This window comes from Nansenia antarctica (assembly GCF_963989245.1).
Source record: "Nansenia antarctica genome assembly, chromosome: 9".
Classification (NCBI taxonomy): domain Eukaryota; kingdom Metazoa; phylum Chordata; class Actinopteri; order Argentiniformes; family Microstomatidae; genus Nansenia; species Nansenia antarctica.
Genome location: NC_137679.1, coordinates 3,814,829 through 3,841,896, shown reverse-complemented (window position 1 = coordinate 3,841,896; position 27,068 = coordinate 3,814,829). Strand labels below are relative to the sequence as shown.

Below are 27,068 nucleotides of genomic sequence, written 5' to 3'. Positions count from 1 at the left end.
ATATTTACCCGCTTCTCGTGGCCGATAACCGATACCGATACCGATATTATTATTATTTTATTTTTTCTTTCCTAGCACCAGGGGAGCTCCCCCTCCCAAATTTCGTTGTTTGGTACCTGTACGATATCAATGACAATAAAGACCATTCAGATATCATTTCACAGTTGATAACCTGTAGTTCATGCACACCTGAAGGTAAGAAAGGCTATGTAGTGAGCAAAGATTGATGATTTAATATTCCATAGTGATCTCACCAAATCTAACTTACATCACTATTGTTAACACAACAAAGAGAACACTTCTGAGTCTTCAAATGTTCATTTATTATTTCCTCTAACAAACAGAATCTGTTATACAGTGCACAATGCTTTTTTTAGCCAAGATCTGGCCTCCTTTTATGAAAACAAAAAAGGCTCACCTAAGAGTAATTAGATCAAAAAAGTGTCAAAAATAAAGTGCACCTTGTGCATCAGTCAATACAAAAATAAAGACTTTTAAAGAACCAAAAGTTGTATAGAACTTGTACAGAAACTAGTGCCAAATGGCTGCTTAGTCTGCAGAAAAACAGAATGATACAAGGCACATAGTAGGCTACACTAGTATGCTTAATAAAGCAACTGAAAAGGGCTATGCTACTTTTAGTGCATGAGGATGAGGTAGGTTGTGATAAAGCCCATCAAACGTTTTGCATAAGAATTCAAAATAAATTGCACTGACATGGAAAAACAAAAAGTGCATGTTTTCCTTGTAAACAACTTGTCTTGTATAGCCTACATTCACATTCTCACCTAAATAATAGACACGTTTTCCATTGGTGTTCCCTAATATACAAACTGAATACAATTCCTACCTCATAGAACCTTTGCAATGCAGTTTTCAAATGCGTGTTCAATAGGCACCGCGGATTTTTTGTTCGCGGCTGGGCTACCGTGTTCTGCTACTACGAGTGCTTGATATTCCTTCCATACAGCGTGCTTGCAATGGTGATTCTTCAGGTGACTTATTAGATTCGTTGTGTTGTAACTCGTAGACCTTTGCCCTCCTCTCCGAACTTTTGTTGAACATGTATTGCAAATTGCAAACGCAATATCTGCCTCAGAAACTGAAGAATGTCCACACCGGGGAAGGCATGTTTCGCTCGCGTCTCGTCTATACAAACTGCGTGCCTGAGCGCGGAAACCGGAAGCAGAGCGCGGAAACCGGAAGCAGAAATGTTTCCGGCTTCATATTATCGGTTAAATATCGGCTAAAATTTTATAAAACCGATAAATACCGATAAACATTAATTCCCCAATATCGGGCCGATAAATATCGGGCCGATAAATATCGGTGCCGATAATATCGTGCATCCCTAGTATTCATTGTTCAACTCCTAGTCAATGCTCTATCGTGTTAATAGTGTATTACTGTAACAGTCAATACTTAGACCGACAGTGCCTCTTTGGTCTCTTCCATGATGGAGTTGATAAGTTTCTCATTGTATTCTACAGAGATCCCAGACATGTTGTTACGTCAGGCACTGCTCAGCCTATGGAAGCACTCAGGAGGACAATCAATCAATCAATCAATTAATCAATCAATCAAATGTATTTATATAGCACATTTAAACATGACACTTGTCAACCAAAGTGCTTTACAGTAAAAGTACACCTAACGTGTAAATAAACAGAAAATAAACAGCCAACAGAAACAACAGAGGAACAGAACAACACGTCAAAACCAAACAAGGCAGGAGTCACAGTGAGTCAGGGAACGCTAAGGAATACAAGTGAGTTTTGAGTTTAGATTTAAAGGACTCGATAGAAGGGGCACATAGATGATACATCCCCCCTTGCAATCTCATCTCTCCGCCTTCTTCAACGGGTTGCAGATGCAACTGTAATAATGGCTGCTCTGAATGACGGCGATATGCTATGGACAGAGACTCAATATCAGAGTGATGTTATTAGCCAGTTTATAAGGCTAATTTACATAAGCTAATTTACTATCTATAGGTCGAAATAGTCAACAGCATTCGGTTTAATTTTAACCTTATTCTGATGCCATATAAAATGTTGCATTGTTGAGACTGTTTGCGTTGGGGTTTTTAAAAAGTGATTTTCTTTGAAAACGAATCTAAAGCCGATTTAGCTATTCAATATTACAGTATGACTTTCAAGTGAAGTGTGCTAAAACAGGTATCCGCGGTGTCTTGAAAAGTATTAAAAGTTGATAAATCAATTTTGGGAAAATCAAGACCCTTAATAAGTATTAAAAAGTCTTATCATGATTTTATGAGGTCTTGAATTTTGTATGTATTTTTCTGAATTAGACTCTGTCCAAAGAGTTTGAGTCCTAAAAACTTTTAGTAAAAGTTTGTGAATGTATTAGTTTTATTAAAAAACAAAGATGAACCGTAAATTCTGTTGTATGATAGTGGTCTAGTCTATTGCAAACTAAAACTGTTAAGTTAAAGGTGATGTAAACGGTTACAGCTCGAAGTGGCGGTGAGGTCTGGAAAGATATTGACATGGTCTTTAAAAAGTCTTAGGCCCAATCCCGATTCTCTTTTTTACCACTACGGCTCGTTTTGGAGTCACTCGTTTTGGAGCCATAGCCGTAGTGGTTTCCCGGGGGAAATGGGACAACCCTTCATGGGACAACCCTAATACGTCATCCGTAGTGTAATTAATGGGTTAATTCATAGTCAGGACAGCGCATGCGCCTTAGAGAGAGTTCATGAAATACCACTAGGTGACTGACAGGTGTCGAGAGAACCATTTACATTTACATTTTTGGCATTTAGCAGACGCCTTATTCCAAAGCGACTTACAATCATACATTTGAATACTAAGCATGTGAATCAGCAATCCACCATTCGTTGCAGGAAGAGTAATCCAGCTCGGGCCCGGGGCCACTGATAGAAGGAAAAACCTATCACCTTCTTCTAAACTTTTTTTGTTTGTTTGTTTTTACTGGAAACAGAGAAACAGTACAAGGGGGGCAGGGCAATAGAAGTTCTTAGGGACACAGTAGAGGGGAAAGCGGGTGTCTTTAGGAGACGTAGTGGTGAGGGTCAGAAGATGTCTCAGGAGGAGCAGTTAAGATGTAACCTGAAGAGATGGGTCTTCAGTCTACGACGGAAGATGGGTAGTGACTCAGTTCTGACAGCCGTGGGGAGCTCATTCCACCAGCGGGGAGCCAGTGTTGTGAAGAGACGTGATCGGGCAGCCCGACTGCTGATAATGAACATACATGAACCGAAGTAAACTGGTTATACCTTTGTTGAACCCAGACTCAAGTGTCCAAGTGACATTACACGTAGTATCGTAGAAAAGCATTGACGCTCGCGATTCATTCACAACTTGAATGAACTTGAACGCTATCAATCGATCAAACAAGTCATCAAATAAAAAATAACAATGCTTCATTATCAGACCATGACAGAATAAGCTCTAACCTGTATGAAACCTGCGCTCCTACCCTGCCAGTCTGCACTGATTTAGGACAACAGTGCAACAACTTCGAGGCTGAACTTTAGTTACATTTACGGCGTCATATGCCATCAAAGGGAAACATGGAAAAATGCTTGACTTACAGATTTAATTTTATGACGTTACGAAATCCGATGTGACAGGAACGCTGGAGAAACAGCCGCTGTCCATTGCATTAGTTAACTACATATATAATAGTACATAATAACAACTGCTCGGATTAGATTGCCGGTTGTTTTGGTATAATAACAACTATAGCGTCATATACCACCAAGGGGGGGAAATTCGCGCCTATCATGCTGTCAAACACCACAGGTAATAATTTATTTCTAAATAAACATGATTGTACATCTCTGAAATGGAAATCGCGCTGTGCTTGACACTTCCAGCCTGTGACAAACGCGCAGATATGAGTGCTCCGGTCTTTCCTGCTGGCTCCGGTGTCCTGAGCGCGCTGGACTGTGAAACTTTCTATGTTAAGCATTTTGTTATGCTTGTTATAAAGAAAAGGTCTATAATGCATTGAAATGAATGATACAACCCATTAATAATATTACCTAATAACAACTGCTCGGATAGGATTGCGGGTTGTTTTGGTTTAATACGTGCCATAGCTGTAAATAAAACATGTCATGCGCGTCTATCATGCACACATCAGCCTAACGTTAGATAGATAACTTCACATTAAATATGTCTATCATCCGCTGTCAAACGCCAAAGGTAATCTTTTATTTCTAAACAGGAATGTACATGTCTATATGAATCGTGCTCCTTATATTATTATATCATGGCTCCGAATCGAACGAGGGTCAAGATTTTCTCCGAACGGAGCCAACCCTAAACCTAACCCTAACCCTAAATGAGTAATGAATTGGGACGCCACTACGGCTACACGTGAACGCGCAAAAGGGAGATTAGGGTTGAAAACGGAGCCAGAGTGGTGAATCGGGATTGGACAGGTTATTGAAATTAACCTCAAAATTCCTGTATATACCCTGTAAAAGGTTGTTAGTAGATTATAATTATTTGACGTTATTGTCCCAATTAGGCCTAACCCTAGTGTAATGTAATAGTCAGAGTGTCCCCAAATAATATCCAGGGGATGAAGGCAGGGCTCGACATTAAAAAAAAAAGATTCCTCCTTCAGTTGTCCGATCGGAAAAGTAATACATGTTTTTACGAGCTATGCCGCACCTCATTCTCGCTGCCTATGAGGCGGCGTAGCTTGTATCAGGAATTCTGTTGCGTGCCCGTGACCGTTATTAATTCCACTGCCCGTGAAAGTGCTGCCTTCTTGACCGAAATGTTAAGTCCGTAGTGAAAGAAACTAACACGTTACTCAAGCCAGCAAGCAAGACTTTCCTTCAAGCACCAAAAAACATTCTAAGGGCCAGGAAATGTGGGCAACGCAAAATGTCATCGGACGAAACACCAGCACCATTGCCGGTGTTCTGCCAATGTCTGCTGCCATGTCAATGTCTGCTGCCTTGTCAATGTAGCTGCCATGTCAATGTATGCTGCCTTGTCAATGTCTACTGCCTTGTCAATGTCTACTGCCTTATCAATGTCTGCTGCCATGTCAATGTAGCTGCCTTATCAATGTCTGCTGCCTTGTCAATGTAGCTGCCTTGTCAATGTAGCTGCCATGTCAATGTATGCTGCCATGTCAATGTATGCTGCCATGTCAATGTAGCTGCCTTGTCAATGTCTGCTGCCTTGTCAATGTAGCTGCCATGTCAATGTATGCTGCCATGTCAATGTATGCTGCCATGTCAATGTATGCTGCCTTGTCAATGTAGCTGCCTTGTCAATGTCTGCTGCCTTGTCAATGTATGCTGCCTTGTCAATGTATGCTGCCTTGTCAATGCTGCCTTGTCAATGTATGCTGCCTTGTCAATGTATGCTGCCATGTCAATGTATGCTGCCATGTCAATGTATGCTGCCATGTCAAACAATCTATGTCCGCTGAGTAGGGGAGTGCGGGTTATGTTGTCATGCCTAGAGAATCTGGCAAATCATGTCTTTGAATCAAAACATCAATGCTGGCATGACCCCTTTACTTTAGACTTTGAAATAGAACGTTCTCTGGCGTGCACGTAGATCCACAGTAATTGTTGGATTTGGAATGTAATGTATTACTGACTTGTAGTGTGTTAGTAGACAGACACACACACATGCGTGTGAGAAAAATATCTTTAATACAACAATGAAGGTATTATGTTCACTGAAGACTGTATGAATAACAAGAATGGAATGTGTCTAATACTGGAGTTGCCAGATAGAGAGACCCTCACTCCCTTCTGTTCAAGGACATGTGAAAGAGTTATGCTCTGTGTTATCTGTACCCACGTCATGTTGTACAAGAACTGAATGTTGAAACTATAAGATGAACCAACCCGATAGAGAGGTGGGCTTTTGTACTTTGGAACTCTATGTTGACTGTACAGAGACCCCTCTTGCAAGAGTATTAATAAACACTCTGAAATGATTGATAAAGATTCAGCTTCCTTTGGTTATTAATTAACTTAACAATGCGTCGTCATATTTGGACAAGTAACTTGAGCTCTCGGACAAGTAAAAGATAAGTTCACTTGTCCGAAGGACAAGTACCCGAAAAAGCTTAATGTCAAGCCCTGGAGGGGAGTAACAATTAAATAGAACCAGGGCACAGGAAACAGAATATAAATAAATCAAGATTTATTGTATGACTCAAAATAAACAGGTTTCAGAGAAACTCTAAAACTGAAACGACTTTCTATAAAAAGGAGAAAGCGAATGTATATTAATTAGATAACAACATAAAGTGAATTAGATGTAATGTAATAAGTAACACAAAGTATGGCCAAACACAAAACTAACAATCACACTGTCTGGAAAAAGTAGGCTAGTCAAAGTTACACACTGGTACACACTACAAACAATATTAACACACTAACACACTACGAACTGTAGTAACACACTGGTACACACTACAAACAACATTAACGCACTACAAACTGTATTAACACACTAACACACTACAAACTGTATTAACACACTGGTACACACTACAAACAACATTAACACACTGGTACACACTACAAACTGTAACACACTGGAACACACTACAAACTGTAGTAACACACTGGTACACACTGGTACACACTACAAACTAACACACAGGTACACACTACAAACTGTAACACACTGGTACACACTACAAACTAACACACAGGTACACACTACAAACTGTAACACACTGGTAGACTCTACAAACTGTATTAACACACTACAAACAACATTAACACACTAACACACTACAAACTGTGTTAACACACTAAAGGCCCTTGCACACCAACGCGTTTTTTACGCGCGTTTTTTACGTCCGTTAAAAAAATAAATTAGAACTCATGTTGTGTCAACCACGCTTGCACACCAATCCATAATAATTCGTCCGTCAAAAAAAAAAAACAACAGGTTCGATTTTCTGCGTTTTTCGCGTCCGTCAAAAGCCTTTTGAGAGTTGTTATTGACCACTCCGCCATGGTATAGACTGGGACACATCGTCAAATTAGAACTTTAGGACAGTTGGATTAATGTTTACAGAAGTACATGTCTCAAGTATTATCTCTGTGGTTAGTCGAGTGAAAGAAAAACAACATACAGATGATGATGATGATGATGATGATGCTTACAGCAGAGTGCAACCTATTAGCCACACAGTATGGTTTCATAACGCAGATAACGCCTTCTTTCAACAGATCAGACAGTAATGTTAAATTTGATGAGGAGGATGAAACAGAGGATGAGGAGGACACACAGACAGAGAGGTCCAGTGTAGGGATGGAGACAGAGCAGACCAGCTCAGCCTCTTCAGGTATAACAAGTTGAGATTTTTTTTTAATCATTTGCACCTACCACTGGTGTGTATAACTCAAAATTAGTTATATTTAGAGGAGAGGTAGGGTCACACGCAAAGAAGGGGAAAAAAGTCATTAAGTTCTCTGCATTTGGTTTAATACATCGTTTTGCATGCATGTGCTTCCTCCTCTGTGCATGCAAAACTATGGATTAAATCCATTGGCCTTTTGTAAACCCTGAAGCGCTGGGTCAGAATGCCGAATGCATTTTCTGAGATGCGGCGTGCTCTTGACAGGCGGAGGTTGAAGACGCGCTTGTCCTCTTCAAAAAAAAAAAGTTCGCAACGTAAAAAAACGCAACGGACCGGTGTGCAAGGTCTCTATGCGTAACGTTTTTTTCCGGATGACGGATTAAAAATACGCGTGCGTAAACGCACGCATTGGTGTGCAAAGGCCTTAACACACTACAAACAATATTAACACACTAACACACTACAAACAATATTAACACACTACAAACTGTATTAACACACTAACACACTACAAACAATATTAACACACTAACACACTACAAACAATATTAACACACTAACACACTACAAACAATATTAACACACTACAAACTGTATTAACACACTAACACACTACAAACAATATTAACACACTAACACACTACAAACAATATTAACACACTAACACACTACAAACAATATTAACACTAACACACTACAAACTGTATTAACACACTAACACACTACAAACTGTATTAACACACTAACACACTACAAACTGTAACACACTAACACACTACAAACTGTAACACACTGATACACACTACAAACTGTAACACACTGATACACACTACAAACTGTTAACACACTAGTACACACTACACACTGTATTAACACACTGGTACACACTACAAACTAGTAACACACTACAAACTAACACTAGTACACACTACAAACTGTTAACACACTACAAACTAACACACTGGTACACACTACAAACTGTATTAACACACTACAAACTGTAACACACTGGTAGACTCTACAAACTGTATTAACACACTGTAACACACTACAAACTAACACACTGGTACACACTACAAACTGTATTAACACACTGGTACACACTACAAACTGTAACACACTGATACACACTACAAACTAACACACTGGTAGACTCTACAAACTGTAGTAACACACTACAAACTAACACACTGGTACTCACTACAAACTGTAACACACTGGTACACACTACAAACTGTAACACACTGGTACACACTACAAATTGTATTAACACACTACAAACTGTATTAACACACTGTAACACACTACAAACTAACACACAGGTACACACTACAAACTGTAACACACTGGTACACACTACAAACTGTAGCTACAAACTGTAGCAACACACTGGAACACACAATAGCTGCAGCACACTACAAATTGTATTAACACACTACAAACTGTAACACACTGGAACACACTAACACACTACACATTGTAACACACTGGAACAAACTACAAACTGTAACACACTGGTACACACTACAAACTGTAACACAATGGTACACACTACAAACTGTAACACACTAACACACTACAAACTCTAACACACTGGTACACACTACAAACTGTAACACACTGGTACACACTCTTGTGTGTAACACACTACAAACTGTACTAGTCAGGGTTCCCACGGGTCCTTGAAGTCCTTGAAAGTTTGTGAATAATAAAACAAAAAAATCAAGGTCTTAAAAGTTTTTGAAAATAGACATGGGTCATTGAAAGTGCTTGAATTCCCCCCCCCTCTCTCTCTCTCAAAACAATTTAAATAAATGTATATACTCAAAAATGTCATAAAATGTCAACTAGTAAATATGTCTGTATTGCTTAACTTTACACATATTTCACAATATATTGTTTTGCTGTGCTGTGGTAGAGAAGACAAGAGACCATCTAGTGTTCACACCTGGGTTTCCGTTAACCGGCAATTACCGGTCTTTGTCCGGTAAAATTTGGTGAAGTCCGACAAATTGAAAAGTCGTCGGACATATTGTCCGGTGAAAATAATTCCCTTTGAATACAATTCGCTAAAGCTGGCTGGGTGCGTTCGTAAACACGCTCTGGAAATCCGATCAGCACTCGCGGAACGCCTCTCGTCCAATCGAACGACTCGGTCGCTCTGTGACATCGAAGCCAGCGTGCGCTCCGGCGCTCTCAGAGCGTGTTTACGAACGCACCTTTAGAAGTTTCCAGCCAGCTAGCTGAAGCTGCTACACACACCAGAGCCATGGCGACCGAACGGCAAGTTAAACAACATACTATAAAAGTGACATTGTTTTACTCATTACTCATACGTTTGTTGTCATTCGGCGGTGCTAATAGTCGCTTTCTTTTTTAATTTATTTAATTTATTTTATTTTAGCAGTTTCCCCGAAAGTTAAGTGTTTGTTTTTATATCACTATTTGCACTTCTGGTTAGATGCTAAACTGCATTTTGTTGTCTGGTACTTGTACTCTGCAATGACAATAAAGTTGAATCTCACCTAATCTAATCTAATCTAATCTAAAATAATCTAAAATAATCCCATCACTATTACTCCCTATTTTCATCAGTGTTTCAATCCTTGAATCTGTGATGGAAATCAAGCAAAGCCACTTCAAGTCTCCCCACCACTGACAGCGCTGGGTGTGCCTTTCCTTACACTCTCGGTTATTCCCTGTGGATTTAAAAAAACGGTGTTTTGGTTTCTATAATGTGGTCTATTCTCAGTGTTGACGAGCAGCTCAGGGGGCTTTGAGATGGCTAACAGCTAATTAAAGGAGTAATTCCACTCAAAAGGGTAGAAGTAAGCTGACTGTCTGTCTGTCTGTCTGTCTGTCTGTCTGTCTGTCTGTCTGTCTGTCTATCTGTCTGTCTGTCTGTCTGTCTGTCTGTCTGTCTGTCAGTGTGCTGGACTACCTATGACTTCCATGGTACCTGGGAACGCGTTGTCGGAGAGAAACGCCCTCTGTACAAAGGACCTACTGACCAAAATCCCTGTTCCCCGTAGCCTACATGCTTGCACTGTTACTGTTCAATAAAATGTTATACATCTAGACATTGTGGTATTTCTTTATATACGTATCCCAGACTGCCTATCAATTGTTTCTCAATAAACAGTTATGTTCTTCCCATTGTCATACTCCCGAGCTAAACGAAATGCCTTCCCAACCAGCGAGACTTATAGAAATGACGTTGTTTTATTGATAAAAAAAAAAGGGTAAAACTGTAAAGAGAAAATAGAAAACTCACATTAATCCCAAACAATTTAACAAACTTCAGTTAACGTAATGTGGAGTCCGTTCATTGATCGATGCTGTCTGTTCAGTTCCCAGTGAGGCGCCCGTTCAGCGCTGGACCCGTTCAGCGCTGGATTTGACGCATGGCATAGCGCGCATGCGTCAAATCATGTTATATTATTATATATTATATAGCTCGCATCTAATCGTATCGGATGAGAAATAGACATTAAATGGCATATATAGGCCGCTACACAACAGTAATCACCGCGACAAACAGCTATATTAGATTTGGAGAAAAAAAATATATGATTTAAAAAAAAAAAAATAATATTATATTTTAATATGATGACCGGAATATATCACGTTTGTCCGGTAAATCGAATTCTTCCCGGACACGATGTCCGACGGCAAATTTTTCTAACGGAAACCCTGGTTCACACATTCAAGCCTCTCTTTTTAATTGTTGTCTGTGAGCGGATAGTTCCTTATTATATAAATTCTCATCTAGATCTGTCTCAAACTATGCTGTGTTGGGTCCTTGAATTTGAGGGAATTGAGTCTTGAAAGTCCTTGAAAGGTGCTTGAATTTGAGGGAATTGAGTCTTGAAAGTCCTTGAAAGGTGCTTGAATTTGAGGGAATTGAGTCTTGAAAGTCCTTGAAAGGTGCTTGAATTTGAGGGAATTGAGTCTTGAAAGTCCTTGAAAGGTGCTTGACGTTGATGTTTCAGAAGGTGTGGGAACCCTGTGTAGTAACACACTGGTACACAATAGCTGCAGCTAACGCTGTAACCACACACCCAACCCTGAAGATGTAGACTAGCCTACTGGCACCATCTGAATGTTTGCGTAGAGAATCGGGTTGCAGCCCATTCAATGTAGAATGTAGAAGACGCTTAACCACAACAATTCATAGTAGTGCATTTCCTCTATTAGGTTTTTGGTCATCTGTATGTGAAATTAACTCTCCACTATGTGTGCCTTTTACTTTGTTTACATTGCACAGATCCACCTCACAGCCCAGCTACCATGTCTGAACACAAGTCTACAGAGTCCCTGGGTTCTGGCTGTGGTTCTCCAGCCCAGACAACCACACAGCGGGGTCCAGAGATGGTGGCAGTGAAGCTGGAGGACTGCAGTCAAACACTGGAACATAATGTGGTAGTGAAAGAGGAGGAGGAGGAAGTGATGGTGAAAGATGTGATGGTGAAAGAAGAGGAAGATGAGAAAGATGTGATGGTGAAAGAAGAGGAAGAGGAGGAGAAAGATGTGATGGTGAAAGAAGAGGAAGAGGAGGAGAAAGATAAGATGGTGAAAGAAGAGGAAGAGGAGGAGAAAGACGTGATGGTGAAAGTAGAGGAAGATGAGAAAGATAAGATGGTGAAAGAAGAGGAAGAGGAGGAGAAAGATAAGATGGTGAAAGAAGAAAAAGATGAGAAAGATGTGATGATGAAAGAAGAGGAAGGAGGAGAGGAAATAAAGGAGAAACATTTGGATGGTAAGTTCATATTATGAATTTGGCTAATGTTAAAATGGTATTCATTGGACAACTAGTCAATACTCAATATGGTGTTAATAGTGTACTACTGGAACAGTCAATACTTAGTTTGACAGTGCCTCTTTGGTCTCTTCCATTATGGAGTTGATAAGTTTCTCTTGAACTCTGTGTTCAGTCATAGGGCTTTCACACCGGCAAAGAACCGTGCCGGTTCGCGTTCGCGTTCGGAAACCTCCGAACGTTGGCGCTGTCTGGCGAACGATACACTGGTATGAACGCGGGCTCGTTCGCCAGACAGCGCCAACCTTCGGAGGTTTCCGAACGCGAACGCGAACCGGCACGGTTCTTTGCCGGTGTGAAAGCCCTATCATTGTATTCTGCAGACCCCAGTGATGTTGTTACTACTGGCACTGCTCAGCCTACCTATGGAAGCACTCAGGAGGACACATAGATGATACATCCCCCCTTGCAATCCTTCCAATCTCATCTCTCCACCTTCTTCAACTGACTTTGGAACTGCCAATCAGCGGTCCGGAAAACAGAGGCTATCTCAGCTTACGCCTGCTACATATCCCTCAACTTCCTCACTCTCACAGAGACCTGAATTATACCACAAAACACACCGGCAGCCCTCTCTGACACCTACTCCTTTTCTCATTCCCCTAGACCCGCCGGTCGACGGGGAGACACAGGACTCCTCATCTCGCCTAAGTGGTCACATACTGTCCTTCGCCTGTCACACCTGTCCATATCCTCCTTCGAATTCCATGCTGTTTCTGTCTCCGCCCCTGTCAAACTTCACATTGTTGTGAATGATCTATCCCCCCCCAGGTCAGATTGGTCACTTCTTAGAAGAGATGGATGTCCTTCTCAGCTCCTTCCCTGATGAATGCACTCCACTCACACTACTGGGTGACTTCAACATCCAATCAGAGAAGCTTCTCTCATCTGGAGTACTTGACCTTCACCTCTCCTTCGACCTTACCCTGACCCACTCTCCTCCGACTCACAAGGCAGGCAATCGGCTCGACCTTGTCTTCACCAGATCCTCCCATACCTCCAACCCTCTTCCAGTTTCTGATCATCACTTTCTATCCTTCTCCCTCCCCTTCAAATCCACCTCTTCGTAGTGAGTCTCGAACCACTTTGTAACCTCTTGTCGCAACCTACGTACACTGTCCCCCACTACCCACTCTTCCTCTGTCTTATTCTCCCTTCCCTCTGTTGAATCCTTCTCCCTTCTATCCACTGATTCAGCATCCGCCACCCTCCTGTCCGCTATCTCCTCATCCTTCGACTCCCTCTGTCCACTGACCTTGAAGCCAGCACGATCCTCTCCATGGACTCCTTGGCTCTGCGAAACCCTACATGCTTGTAGAATAGAGCTCAGGGCAGCTGAGAGGAGATGGAGGAAAAACCGGCCACCCTGATGACCTTAATCTTCATCACTCTCTCCTCTCCAACCACGCCTCCTCTGCATCAGCTGCTAAAGCGTCCTACTACCATACCAAAATACAATCTTCTGCCTCTAATCCTAGGAAACTGTTCTCCACATTTTCCACACTCCTCAACCCACCTCCTCCCCTTCCTCCTTCCTCCCTGTCTGCCGATGACTTCGTCATCTACTTTGAAAAGAAGGTTGATGACATTAGCAGCACCTTTCCCCCTCCTCCTACTAACGCTGCTACCCTTCCAGACCTTCTGCTCTACTCCTGGTCTCTAGCCTATCATCTTTCTCCCCCCTCTCCCCTGAGGAGATTCACACACCAATCCATTTCCTCCGACATCCTTCCTTACTTCACCACCGTAATCAACTCCTTGTCCACAGGATCTGTCCCGGCTGCCTTCCAGATAGCCAGAGTCAAGCCTCTCCTCAAGCCTCTACCCTTGACCGGTCCTCTGTACAACTACAGACCGGTATCCCTTCTCTCGTTCCCCTCCAAACCCCTTGAACGCGCTGCATTACACAACTCACTGACTATCTCCGGAAGACGACACATCTGGACCCCCACCAATCCGGCTTCAAGGCTGGGCACTCCACCGAGACCGCTCTCCTTGCTGTCACGGAGGCCCTCCACTCTGCTAATGCTTCCTCCCTCTCCTCTGTTCTCATTCTCCTGGACCTGTCTGCTGCCTTCGACACAGTCAACCACCAGATCCTTCTCTCCATCCTGTCAGAACTGGGCATCTCTGGTACTGCACACTCCTGGTTTGCTTCTTACCTGGCGGGTCGCTCATACCAGGTGACTTGGAGAGAATCATTGTCTTCTCCATGAACCCTAACCACTGGGGTACCCCAGGGATCTGTCCTTGGGCCACTACTGTTCACCCTCTATACCAAGGCTCGGTAATCTCCTCTCATGGGTTCTCCTACCACAGCTACGCAGATGACACTCAGCTCTTCCTGCACATCTTTGCACATTGCACATACCTCCTTTGATATAGCCACTATTTATACATCTGTACATATCATACTGTACATAGCTCAGTGCCATGTTTTTATATTGTGTGTTATATCACTATTTGCATTTCTGGTTAGATGCTAAACTGCATTTCATTGTCTGGTACTTGGCAATGACAAAGTAAAGATGAATCTAATCTAATTGTTTCTAATCCTGTATGTTGCTATTCTTACAGGAGAGAGCTCCAACCCAGATTCGGACAACGAGCCCAGCTCCACCACATCAGGAAACCATAAACAACACAGACAGAGGAGCTCAAGACGGAAGTACCCTTGCCTTCAGTGTGGAAAAGGTTTTCTGAAGATGAACCACCTGAAGACACATCAGAAAATACACACAGGGGAGAGGGGGCCATACCACTGTTCCCAGTGTGAGAAGATTTTCAGTAAACAAGGAAACTTAAAGAGACATCAGAGAATTCACACGGGAGAGAAGAACTACCCTTGCCTTCAGTGTGGAAAAGCTTTTCTTAAGATGAGCAACCTGAAGAGACATCAGAAAATTCACACAGGAGAGAGGCCACACCACTGCTCCCAGTGTGAGAAGAGTTTCAGTAAACAAGGAAGCCTAAAGCGACATCAAATAATACACACAGGAGAGAAGCCACACAACTGCTCCCAGTGTGGGAAGAGTTTCACTCGACTAGAAAGCCTAAATGAACATCAGAGAATTCACACAGGAGAGAAGCCATACCACTGCTCCCAGTGTGAGAAGAGTTTCTTTCGACTAGGAGACCTAAAGTACCATAAGAGAATACACACAGGAGAGAAGTCACACCGCTGCTCCCAGTGTGGGAAGAGTTTCATTCAAATAGGAGACCTACATAAACATCAGAGAACACACACAGGAGAGAAGCCATACCACTGCTCCCTGTGTGGGAAGAGTTTCGGTCAGGCAGGAACCCTAAAGGCACACCAGAGAATACACACAGGAGAGAGGCCACACCACTGCTCCCAATGTGGGAAGGGTTTCATTGACATGGGAAACCTGAAGGACCATCAGAGAATACACACAGGAGAGAGGCCTTACATCTGCTCCCAGTGTGGGAATAGTTTCGCTACATCCAGCAACTTGTTGACACACAAGAGAAAGTATCATGATTAGATTAGATTAGATTAGATTCAACTTTATTGTCATCGCAGAGTAGAAGTACTATACAACGAAATGCAGTTTAGCATGATACAGATAATTGACAGTTCCATTGCCCCTTGAAAGACGACATAGAGACAGACAGTTTATTTGTAGTGAGTTGTGTCTTGTAGCATAGCTGTCATCAGCAAAGGCCTTTATGGTCACAGAACAGGAGAGAGTTGCGTGCTCCAATGGATTGTGTGTTTGACCTCATTAGAAGCATTGTCATAACCATACACAGAGGAGAGACACCTGACAGGTAGTGTGGCAGGAGTTATGAGAGAAATTGTGGTTTTGTGTTGGCACCAGTGCAGAAACGTTGTAACACTATTGCAACACCGCCACCTGCTGTTCTGCAGTAATACCGCAGACAAACGTGAAAAGATCCCTATGGCGAACTAACTGTTTCATACACTTGCTTTCTTAAACTATCACATTTAATTGCGGTAGATCTGTGTATAATTCTAGTTGGTATAGATCTGTATGTAGTATATATATAATGTATATATATACAAACACATTTACATACTTTTTTCCCCCGAAAATGTGTGGATGTGTTCCAGTGTTTGGTCCATTAATTCTCTGTTGTTACAATGCTAATTGGAATTGTATTTTATATCGTTGGAAAGTCTGTTCATTTACCTTTACAATGATGTCAAACGTGTAAGGATCATGCATTTGTGGGATGGCAGCATAACTGATTATGTGGGTAGTGCCCAAGTAAAATTAGCCAAAATTCTCTGCCAATGCTAAACAATGTATTCTCCTGTTGGTATTCACTCTCGCTTTGAGTTGTTTGGTGGATTGGATAATTGAACTCTCTATCAGTAACAAGGAACAAACCAGATATATTCGTTTTTTTTTTTTTTTTTTTTTTAAAGTGTTTTTTTTTCCCTTTCCTAACACCAGGGGAGCCACCCCTCCTAAATTTCGTTGTTTGGTACCTGTACTGTAGCAATGACAATAAAGTCCATTCATTAATTCATTCATTCATTCAAATGTTACACTTTATTCATTTAATACACCGTCAGGAGACTCAGTAGCGGGTGGAAGATCCTTACGCAGCCTCAACAGCCTGGCACCTCCTCCTCACGCTGGTCACCAACCTGGTCACACGCTGCTGTGGGATGTCACATGCAGTGAGATATCGGGATGAGATTCTGCAGACAGTGGCGATCCCATATCTCCAGAATCTGGGACCTAACTCCATCCTCCAGGATGACAAGCACTTATATAGCGCCTTTTTTGCTGCTCCAAAGCGCTTTACAACGGCCTCTCATTCACCCATTCACACACACATTCACACACCAATGGCGGCAAGCTGCCATGCAAGGCGCTGGCCTACTCACTGGGAGCAATTTTGGGGTTCAGTGTCTTGCCCAAGGACACTTTAACATGTGGCCAGCCGGGACTCGAACCGCTGATCTGCCAACCTTGTGATCATTAAAAACACTGGATAAGGTATACACCAACATCAAACGTGCTTACAAGGCTAGTCCGCTAGCTCATCTAGGCATGTCTGACCATGTGTCAATCCTCCTGATTCCTGCATACACCACAATGGGGAAAAGTGCTCCCACCACCACTAAGACTGTCAGAACCTGGCCAGAAGGGTCCGCTCCACTGCAGATCTGCCTAAATGACACCCTATGGCAGGAATATGAGCATGAGGACCTGGAACAGTACACGTCGTCGGTTCTGAACCACATAGTGAACTGCACCAACTCAGTCACCGTGGACAAACGGGTCCGGGTCTACCCCAACACGAAGCCATGGATGACTGGGAAGGTCCAAAAACTGTTAAATGAGAGGGACAACGCCTTCTTCGCAGGGAAGCGCACACCGCTGTACAGCTCCACCAGGGCCAACCTAAAGCGCGGCATCAAAGCGGCCAAGGCAGAGCACAGAGAGAAGATTGAGGAATGCCTCCTGAGCAACGACTCCAGGCGGATGTGGCAGGGGGTTCAGCAGATGACAAACTTCAGAGCCAACAGGCTCACAGCCGCAGAGGACGACCCCCTGCTGGCGGGAAAGCTGAACACCTTCTACGCCCGGTTCGACGAGGGGCGAACGGAGGTAACCACAACACAGACACCACTCTCTCCAGCTCTCAGCAGCCTCACCCTCACAGAGCACGAGGTGAGACGCGTACTGAAGGCGGTGGACCCCAGGAAAGCCTCGGGGCCGGATGGCGTCCTGGGACGGGTGCTGAGAGACTGCGCCGACCAGCTGGCCGGGGTTTTCACCAACATCTTTAACCAGTCCCTGTCCCAGGCCACCTGAAAACCTCAACTATCATCCCAGTCCCGAAGAAAAGCACGGTGAGCTGCCTAAACGACTACCGCCCGGTGGCACTCACACCAATCATCATGAAGTGCTTCGAGAAACTAGTCCGGGCCCACATACTCACACGCCTCCCGCCCAACCTGGATCCATACCAGTTCGCCTACAGAGCCCACAGGTCCACAGAGGACGCCATAGCGACGACTCTCCACGCCACTCTATCCCACCTGGAGAGGGGAAACAGCTACGCGAGACTGCTCTTCGTGGACATCAGCTCCGCCTTTAACACCATCCTTCCAGACAGGCTAGTGACCAAACTACTAGACCTGGGTCTATCACACTCTATATGTGCGTGGATCAAGGACTTCCTGACCGACCGCCCCCAGAGGGTGCGGGTGGGCCCCCACACCTCCACAGCCCTCAGCCTCAGCACTGGGTCACCCCAGGGCTGCGTGCTAAGCCCCATCCTCTACAACCTCTACACCCACGACTTCACCCCCATCCACCCCAGCAACTACATCGTAAAGTTTGCAGACGACACCACCGTGGTGGGATGTATCTCGGGGGGGGACGAGGCGGCGTACAGGGATGAGGTAGAGCAATTGAGCAAGCTGTGCAAGGTAAACAACCTGCTGCTAAACAAGTCAAAGACCCAGGAACTCATCGTAGACTACAGGAGGAAAAAGTCCGAGATCCTGCCCCTGCTCATCGACGGAGAGAGCGTAGAGATGGTCTCAAACCTCCGTTTCCTGGGACACATCATACGGGATGACCTGGCCTGGAAGGACAACACTAAAGGCACCATCAAGAGGGCACAACAGCGGCTATACACCCTGAGATGCCTCAAGAAACAACACAGCAAGCAGGAGATGCTGGTGGCCTTCTACCACGGCGCAGTGGAGAGCATCCTCACCTTCGGCATCTCCAACTGGTACCACAGCTGCACGGCAGCGGAGAGAAACGATCTACAGAGAGTCGTGAGAACAGCACAGGGGATCACCGGCGCCACCCTCCCCTCTCTGGAGAAGCTGTACGAAACACGCTGTCTCAGGAGGGCCTCCAAGATCTCCAAGGACCCGACCCACCCTGGGCACGAACACTTTGTCAAGCTGCCCTCGAACAGGAGGTACAGGACCCCGGCCGCTAAGACAAACAGACTGAAGAACTGCTTCTACCACAGGGCCGTCAAGGCCCTGAACACAGAAAAGGCCTAAGTTCTGGGCCCAGGACAGCCCGGACGGATTGTATGGCAGCTAGTGCTGAGGCACAAACATGTACATTTTCAAGCCTGCAAACTGTGACACTTTTAAAAAAATGTGAAAAAATACTTTCTTGTGCAATATGACAACCCTAGTTGACTATCTGTGCAGTATAGTACAGTGGATTGTGTACATAGCCTCTATTGATGTAAACCAGCTCTTTATCTTCTTGTGATTTTATGCATCTATGCTTTTTCCAAAATGTGTTTCTTTTTCCTTTCTTAAACACCAGGGGAGCCTCCCCTCCTAAATTTCGTTGTTTGGTACCTGTACTGTAACAATGACAAATAAAGTCTATCTATCTATCTATTAGACGGCGAACCGCTGATCTGCCAACCTTGTGATCATTAGACGGCGAACCGCTGATCTGCCAACCTTGTGATCATTAGACGGCGAACCACTGATCTGCCAACCTTGTGATCATTAGACGGCGAACCGCTGATCTGCCAACCTTGTGATCATTAGACGGCGAACCGCTGATCTGCCAACCTTGTGATCATTAGACGGCTTGTGATCTACCTCTGCGCCACAGTCGTCCCAAGTAGTATTAGTAGTAGAGTAGTTTGGGCAGCTTGCATGGTGGTCTGTCTGACCATCCACCCCTGACTGACTAATGGTTTGTCAGATTGAGGGAGGTCCATATTTTTGGGGGAGGAATAGAAATCCGCCAGCTTTGTCGTTCTCTGCCATTTTTGTAGTCCTCAGCCATGTTTGTAGTTCTTTCGCTATTTGGCTTCCCAGTGGACTAGAGACTGAGTCCAACCGTACCAACTTTATCCCTCTAGCTCACAGGAACATGGACTTTACATGGGTCACCTGTGCACGGTGACGGTGTTTGCATCGGATAATGTCAATCTTGGATTGGGCTCGACGTGTAGATACGAAAACACATCGCTAACTCCTTCGGGAAGCCCGTTAAATCAGCTTAATTGTCAATGAAGTCCTAAAATCTCAGCGGTTAATTTATACGTTTAAACCTACAATTTCATTGTCTCGATCCGTAAATGTGATTTGACACCCTGCACAGCCGTGCTCGCCCTCTCTCTGTGTGTGTGTGTGTGTGTGTGTGTGTGTGTGTGTGTGTGTGTGTGTGTGTGTTAGTGTGTGTGTGTGTGTGTGTGTGTGTGTGTGAGTGAGTGCGTGTGCGTGTGTGTGTTACTGTCCTCTCTGCCATCTAATAATGTACCAGGAGCTTTGTACGAATAAATCAAGCCTTTATTTTGGAAAGAGATGTTTTTACATTTGACCCATTTCATTTGTATTGCATAGAAACAGACAAGATGTGCAATAGAAATACAATATGACATGAGGGCCAAAACATTGTTTATCAATAACTTCTTACGATAAAATTACACTCATACATGATGAAGATTCCTAACTAATATCATCATTGTTTCATTTCTGAAGCAACTGACGGTAAAAATGTATGTGTCCAATGTGGAATCACAACAATCTTGAAAATATAGAATACAAAATAAAACATGAAAAAAAAAAATGTGTTCTACAATAATTTTCTATCTTATTTACGGTAGTAATTTTACAACCCCAAAAAGGGGCCACTCAAAATCATCAACTGGGGGCCACCAATTGAGTTTCACTGTTCTATAGACATTTTTACAATTACAATTTTTGGCATTTAGCAGACGCCTTATTCCAAAGCGACTTACAATCAGTACATTTGACTAAGCAAGTGAATCATCAATCCACCAGTCGTAGCAGGAGGAGTAATCTAGCTCAGGCCAGGGGCCATTGGCAGTCATTGTGATCTTTTTTTTTTTTATTCTTTTTTTTTTTCTATAGGCTTCTCTACTCTGCACAGGGACACAGAGTCCCCTTCCTCCACCCTAAACCCTGGGTAGAGGGGTTCAGTGAATGTGGTTGTGAATGTGAACAGGAGGGTCAGTGTGTCAGAGGAGACGCTGTAGAAGGACAGAGTGCCGGCCGGCCAGTCCAGATACACTCCTACTCTGCTGGAGGAGGGTGCAGGTAGGCATATTGTAATATCATTGTTCCTGATCATGTAATGACTACATTCACGCTCTTTCACGCGCTCCAGGCTCCAGGATTTGTCATTGCGTCCCAGCCTAGAGTCATCAAACATTACCTTCCTGTTGATTCCTTTATAAGCCACTCCTATACCAGCGTAATCCCTATTCCACTCTACCTCCCAGTAACAGCGGCCAGTCAGACCCTCTCTACACAGCACCTGATTCGGGTAGTCAAACCTCTCTGGGTGATCAGGATACGGCTGCTTCTCTCCCCCACATGTCACCTTTCTGTTCTCCTCAGACAGAGAGAGGCGTCTGTGTGCTGTGTTTGGGTCCAGTGTGAGCTCACAGGCATCTGATGAGGAAGACCATTCAAGTTAGTGTTAGTTCACACAAAATATGTCTGGCTGGCTAGTAGGAATGTAACGATGCATCGCGATGCAGTTAATTATCGATACAAATCTGTGAGATGAAAAATTAATCGCAATATTTGTTTCGGACAATGCGAGGAATATGGACGTTGCAGTGAGAGAGACCGAGCTAGAACCACATAACATCACCATGTTATAGTGTTTTGTCCACACGTTAAACTTGGCCACCCAAGCGGTTGAGTGTACCCCGTGTCAGCCGCTTGCTGGGTCAGGTAACTTATCCTAGAATGCTTCTTGTGAATGTCTTGTAGCTAACAGCGTTGTCCAATTTAAAACAGGTGGAGGGTGTTGGGTGGAGTTTGGGGATGGTTGAGAGATTTGATTGCAGATTACATGACTAGCTAGCTCGTTCGAATAAAGTTAGATGTGTCTTTGTTATTGACAGGTGGAGGGAAGCTGTCATGCTGGGGGCCGTTCCACTAAAGGTGGATCAGTATATCGGCGATTGAAATAAATCAGGCGATCAGGCAACTCGGGATTGGAATTCAAGCCTCAGGTGATTCCTCGAACGAGGATCAGGCTTGTGTTATGAGTGTTCACAGAACACAGGCTTACAAATCTTCGATATGGGCGCATGCACGCAGACATAAAGAGCCCCGAAGAGTCGATCTGTCGAAATGAAGATACTCCACTCTGCAGGGGTCCTACATTTGCGCAGCATTCCGAATTATTGATCTTTATGAAGACGGAAAAATAAGATGTAAAATAGTGCAATACTGCCGCAATTAACAAGGCGAGGGAAATGGTTTGGCAAGAAATTGCTGACCGATTAAATGCGTAGGTCATACTAGCCCCAGTTATTGTTATATGTTCATATTTTAATAAATGAATATTTACTACTGTGGTGATATCAGCAGCAGGCTACAAACCGTCATATCGCCACAATGGCCTAGTGGTATCGACCGCTGCCGTGGTATTTATTCGTCATTTTTAGACTGTGGTTCGAATCCCTCTTCGGACACACTTTTTACTGCATTTCGTTGTCTGAATCTAATCTAAAATCTCATCTAAAAAAGTATGTAGGCTATAAAATTATGGTGCAGGCTAATTTACAAGAACTGACACGATTACAATGGTGTTTAAGCCTTTGCATGAAGGATCCGTCGTTCAAATATTTAGGGATCATCATTGATTCAAACCTGACTTTCAAAGAGCACATCAAGAAAGTGTCTGGTAGGGTGAAGTTTGGCCTGGCAAACTTCAGGTACATCAGAAGCTCACTGACCATGAGTGCTGCCAGACTATATATGGACGCATCAATTATGTCGCACCTCACATATTGTTTGACAAGCTGGGGCCATGCATACAGCACTTCCCTAAAGCCATTAGCCACCCTATACAAGCGGACCCTTAAGGTCATGGACCAGAAGCCCAACAGCACACACTACTGTACCATCCTAGACAAATGTAAATACCTTAGCTGGGAAGACACCATCAAATACAAAAACATCTGTCTCATCCATAAAATTCTGCATATCAAAGCTCCTCCCCCGCTTAACTCTTTCATAAACCAGCGTGACCACAGCTTACGGCCCACCAGAAGCACCTCTCGTGGCGACCTTATAGTTCCATTCAGGAAAAGCACCTTCAGTAAGCAATCCTTCTCAGTGATAGCAATAGAAAACTGGAACTCACTACCCAACCAACTCAAAGACATACATACTTACTCCACCTTCACAACACACATGAAAGCCTGGCTGACACAGAACTATACTTGTCCTCATTAATCCCTCTCTGTGCTGCCTCCCCATAATGCCTTTTTTTGTATGTTTTGTTTTGTTTAATGTATTGCTGTTTGTAAGTGCTTAATGTTGTGTGGCCTGTAATTGTCCTGTGGCTTCTATGTGCTTGAAATGTCGCTGCCCCCATAAGTGTGTATGTGGTGTTTGTTGTAGCCCCTTCAATCACCTCAGCTTGCATACGTGTGTTTTTTGTCAAGTGTGATGTTGGGGTACCTTGTCTCAGCCACGTGTTCTTAGAATATTTAATATCTAAAGAATGTTTTATTTTAACTAATGACGTTACTTTTCAGGATGCCATGTTGCAACTGGCCGGGGACTTCAGCTGAAAATTAGCCGACTAGGCTAACGCTGCCTTTTTTACTGTATTTTATATGGTTCATGTATTTGGATTGTCCTCGATATAATAAACTAATAAACAAACAAACAAGGCTTCGGTTAAATGTAAAAAAAATAAAATAATCACTTAGTCAAGTCTCGAACACACAACCTTTGGAACTCTAGCTGGCTGCCTTAACCACTGCGCCAGCCAGACCACTGTGATGACAGCAATGCAAGTTGAAACAATTACCTTTTTTTTTACACTCTTTTATTTATTGATCTATCGATCTATCTATCACACTTTCAAAATATCAAGTTATCTATCACACAATCAAACTATCTATCGATCGATCACACTTTCAAAATATCAAATTATCTATCTATCACACAGTCAACCAATCTATCTATCTATCTCGTGTGAAGTGGGAACTAATATTTCCTAAAAGAGGAACTGTAGTTTCCGCCTGTGAGCCTTTTTTGACGCACGTATTACTTTAGCCAGTGTTTTAGCCTGCTCGCGACCAGGCTAATTATATCCGACTCAGAAGGAGCTCAACCAAGCAGCGAATTATTTGAGCCACATTGATGGAACCGAACGCAAGCTAACATTATCGAGGCTTAGAACTTTATCGAGGCTTAGAAGATAATCTCGTTTAGTGGAACGGGGCCCTGGTTATCTATCCATGTTGTTGGGCTTTAAGGTTAAACTGTTACTGCTGTAGCTCGCTGCACTCGTCTTGCAATGCTGTTGTGGAAGTGTGCATTGTTGGTGGTGTGTTGTTGTAAGTGTACAGCTAAACTAGCTAGCTACATTGACATTGGGAATGCAGTTGAAGAAGTGATTCTGCATGCAGGGTCATCATCAAAATGTAAACTACGGGGAAAATGCTTTTTTACATGCAAATAGATCATTTCTATGACCTGTCTTCAGTTGTGCTTAAGGAACGACATATCAGCAGCAATACTTGAAAATATGATTTGAGTCCCATATGTCAACAAAAACAAACAATACAGTATAATAACTCCTTATTTAGTTGGTTATGAAGAGGTACAAATAAGCGATTCTTATTTTTCATGTTGATCTCAAAATCGTAAGAAAATCGTATGGTGAACCCAGTATCGTGAATCGTCTTGTATCGTGAGTTGAGTGCATCGTTACATCCCTGCTGGCTAGCTTTTCATATGTCAGCGCCCTGGCAATATTAACTACTTGTGAGTTATACCATTAGTCATGGTATAAGCACTATGCAACTATGCATCAAACATCAAAATCTCCTGATGTTTCTCCTCAAACATCAAAACTTACAATTCCTGAGACGACATGTCAATGAGTCACCACTGTGGTCCTCGCTGTAAAACAAAAAAGAAACATTTTGCATTTGCATGCAACATTTGCATGATGAAGAGGTTACCCAACAAGACAGAGAACCCAACAACCATATATTCAGTATTTACCTGAGTCTTTCCACTTCAGCAGGATAGAATGGGTCATTGTATTCCAGGTCCAGGTCTCTCAGATGGGAGGTGTTTGAGTTGATGCCTGAGGCCAATGTATCACGGCTCTCCACTGTAAGACCACAGCTGAAGAGCCTAGTAAAACATTCAGCATTGAATAATTGAAGTGTTCACTGGTTACTGAAACTGAACTTGTGTAAAGTACCTCTGGTGATAATATCTGTCTGTATGGATCATTTAATCATGTTTGTTCAACTGTACAGACAGGTGCCACGTGACCTATTGTTTAATTCATCATCAAGCATTTTGACCATTTATAAAAAAGTATCCATAGGAGAGAAGCTGCTATGTTCCAGTTTTATGTCCTCTGTGAGGGGATGGGGATGGAGGCTGAATGCGTGTATAAAAAAGGTTATGGACCTCAATGTCTCTCTTCTAACAATGGATATGTCCTTGTTTATTTATATGAGTTCATAAGATTTTGATTTGATTTTGATTTCAAACTTTGTTAGATATTCAAAATGTAATATGTGGATTAAAAGTTAAATACTGTATATTACCCAGTATGTCTACTCACCACAGTGTCTCCAGTTTGCAGTGTGGACTCTCCAGTCCAGCAGAGAGCAGCTTCACTCCTGAGTCTTGTAGATTGTTGTAACCGAGGTCCAGCTTTCTCAGGTGGGAGGAGTTTGAGCTGAGAGCTGAGGCCAGCGCTTCACAGCATCTCTCTGTGAGGTCACATCCCCTCAGCCTGAATAAGAATTCAATAAAATGATGCAGTAAGTCTATAACAGTTCAGTGTAGCCTACAGTAATAATTACAATACTGATAAAAGATTGTAATCAGTGAAGTCAGCCCTTGACCTTGTTTCTTCTCTTAACAATGTCCTTTACATTGCTTCTCAATATGAGTAGTCAACACAAACATGTGTTGGGGTGGTGGGTGGAGGCTGGGGGTGGTGGGTGGAGTTTGGGGATGGTTGATGCAGGCTTGGGGGGTTGGGTGGAGGCTGGGGATGGTGGGTTGAGGCTGGGGATGGAGGTGGAGGCTGGGGGTGGTGGGTGGGGGATGGAGGGTGGAGGTTGGGGATGGTGGGTGGAGGTTGGAGATGGTGGGTGGAGGCTGGGGGTGGTGGGTGGAGGCTGGGGGTGGTGGGTGGAGGCTGGTGTTGATGGGTGGAGGCTGGGGGTTGTGGGTGGAGGCTGGGGATGGTGGGTGGAGGTTGGAGATGGTGGGTGGAGGCTGGGGGTGGTGGGTGGAGGCTGGTGTTGATGGGTGGAGGCTGGGGGTTGTGGGTGGAGGCTGGGGATGGTGGGTGGAGGTTGGGGATGGTGGGTGGAGGTTGGGGATGGAGGGTGGAGGAGGGACGACCACACAAAAGTTACTCTCATTGCCAGTGCAACCAAGTCACAACTGTTGAATGCTGTGGAGGATTAAGAGTAACCTACTTTTACATTGAAAGAAGACAAATGATTGTAAAAATGTATAAAAAAGGTTATGGCCTTTACCTCAATGTCTCTCTTTTAACTGGATATGTCCTTGTTTATTTATATGAGTTTATAAGATTTAGATTTCAAACTTTGTTAGATATTCAAAATGTAATATGTGGATTAAAAGTGAGATAGTGTATATTACCCAGTATGTCTACTCACGTCAGTGTCTCCAGTTTGCAGTGTGGACTCTCCAGTCCAGCAGAGAGCAGCTTCACTCCTGAGTCTTGTAGATTGTTGTTCCTGAGGTCCAGCTCTCTCAGGTGGGAGGAGTTTGAGCTGAGAGCTGAGGCCAGCGCTTCACAGCATCTCTCTGTGAGGTCACATCCAACCAGCCTGAATAAGAATTCAATAAAATGATGCAGTAAGTCCATAGCAGTTCAGTGTAGCCTACAGTAATAATTAC

At 43.5% G+C, this 27,068-nt stretch overlaps 2 protein-coding genes across 9 annotated transcripts in view; one reads left to right on the top strand and one right to left on the bottom strand.

Moving 5' to 3' along the window:
- LOC308165162 (NLR family CARD domain-containing protein 3-like) overlaps positions 1–27,068 on the top strand; it is a 469,264-nt gene that overhangs the window by 399,996 nt on the left and 42,200 nt on the right. The window lies entirely within an intron of this gene.
- Positions 20,951–27,068, bottom strand: part of LOC308165161 (NACHT, LRR and PYD domains-containing protein 12-like) — a 436,373-nt gene continuing 430,255 nt past the window's right edge. For 4 of the 5 annotated variants that reach the window (XM_080539278.1, XM_080539274.1, XM_080539275.1 and 1 more), the window contains 5 exons: positions 26,825–26,998; positions 25,750–25,923; positions 25,173–25,307; positions 25,024–25,067; positions 20,951–21,581 (listed from right to left, as the gene is read on the bottom strand). In XM_080539278.1, coding sequence (XP_080395404.1) covers positions 21,016–21,581; positions 25,024–25,067; positions 25,173–25,307; positions 25,750–25,923; positions 26,825–26,998 — 1,093 coding nt within the window. In that variant the 3' untranslated portion in view covers positions 20,951–21,015. The remainder of the gene's footprint in view (positions 21,582–25,023; positions 25,068–25,172; positions 25,308–25,749; positions 25,924–26,824; positions 26,999–27,068) is intronic. The other variant, XM_080539277.1, reaches the window with a different exon arrangement.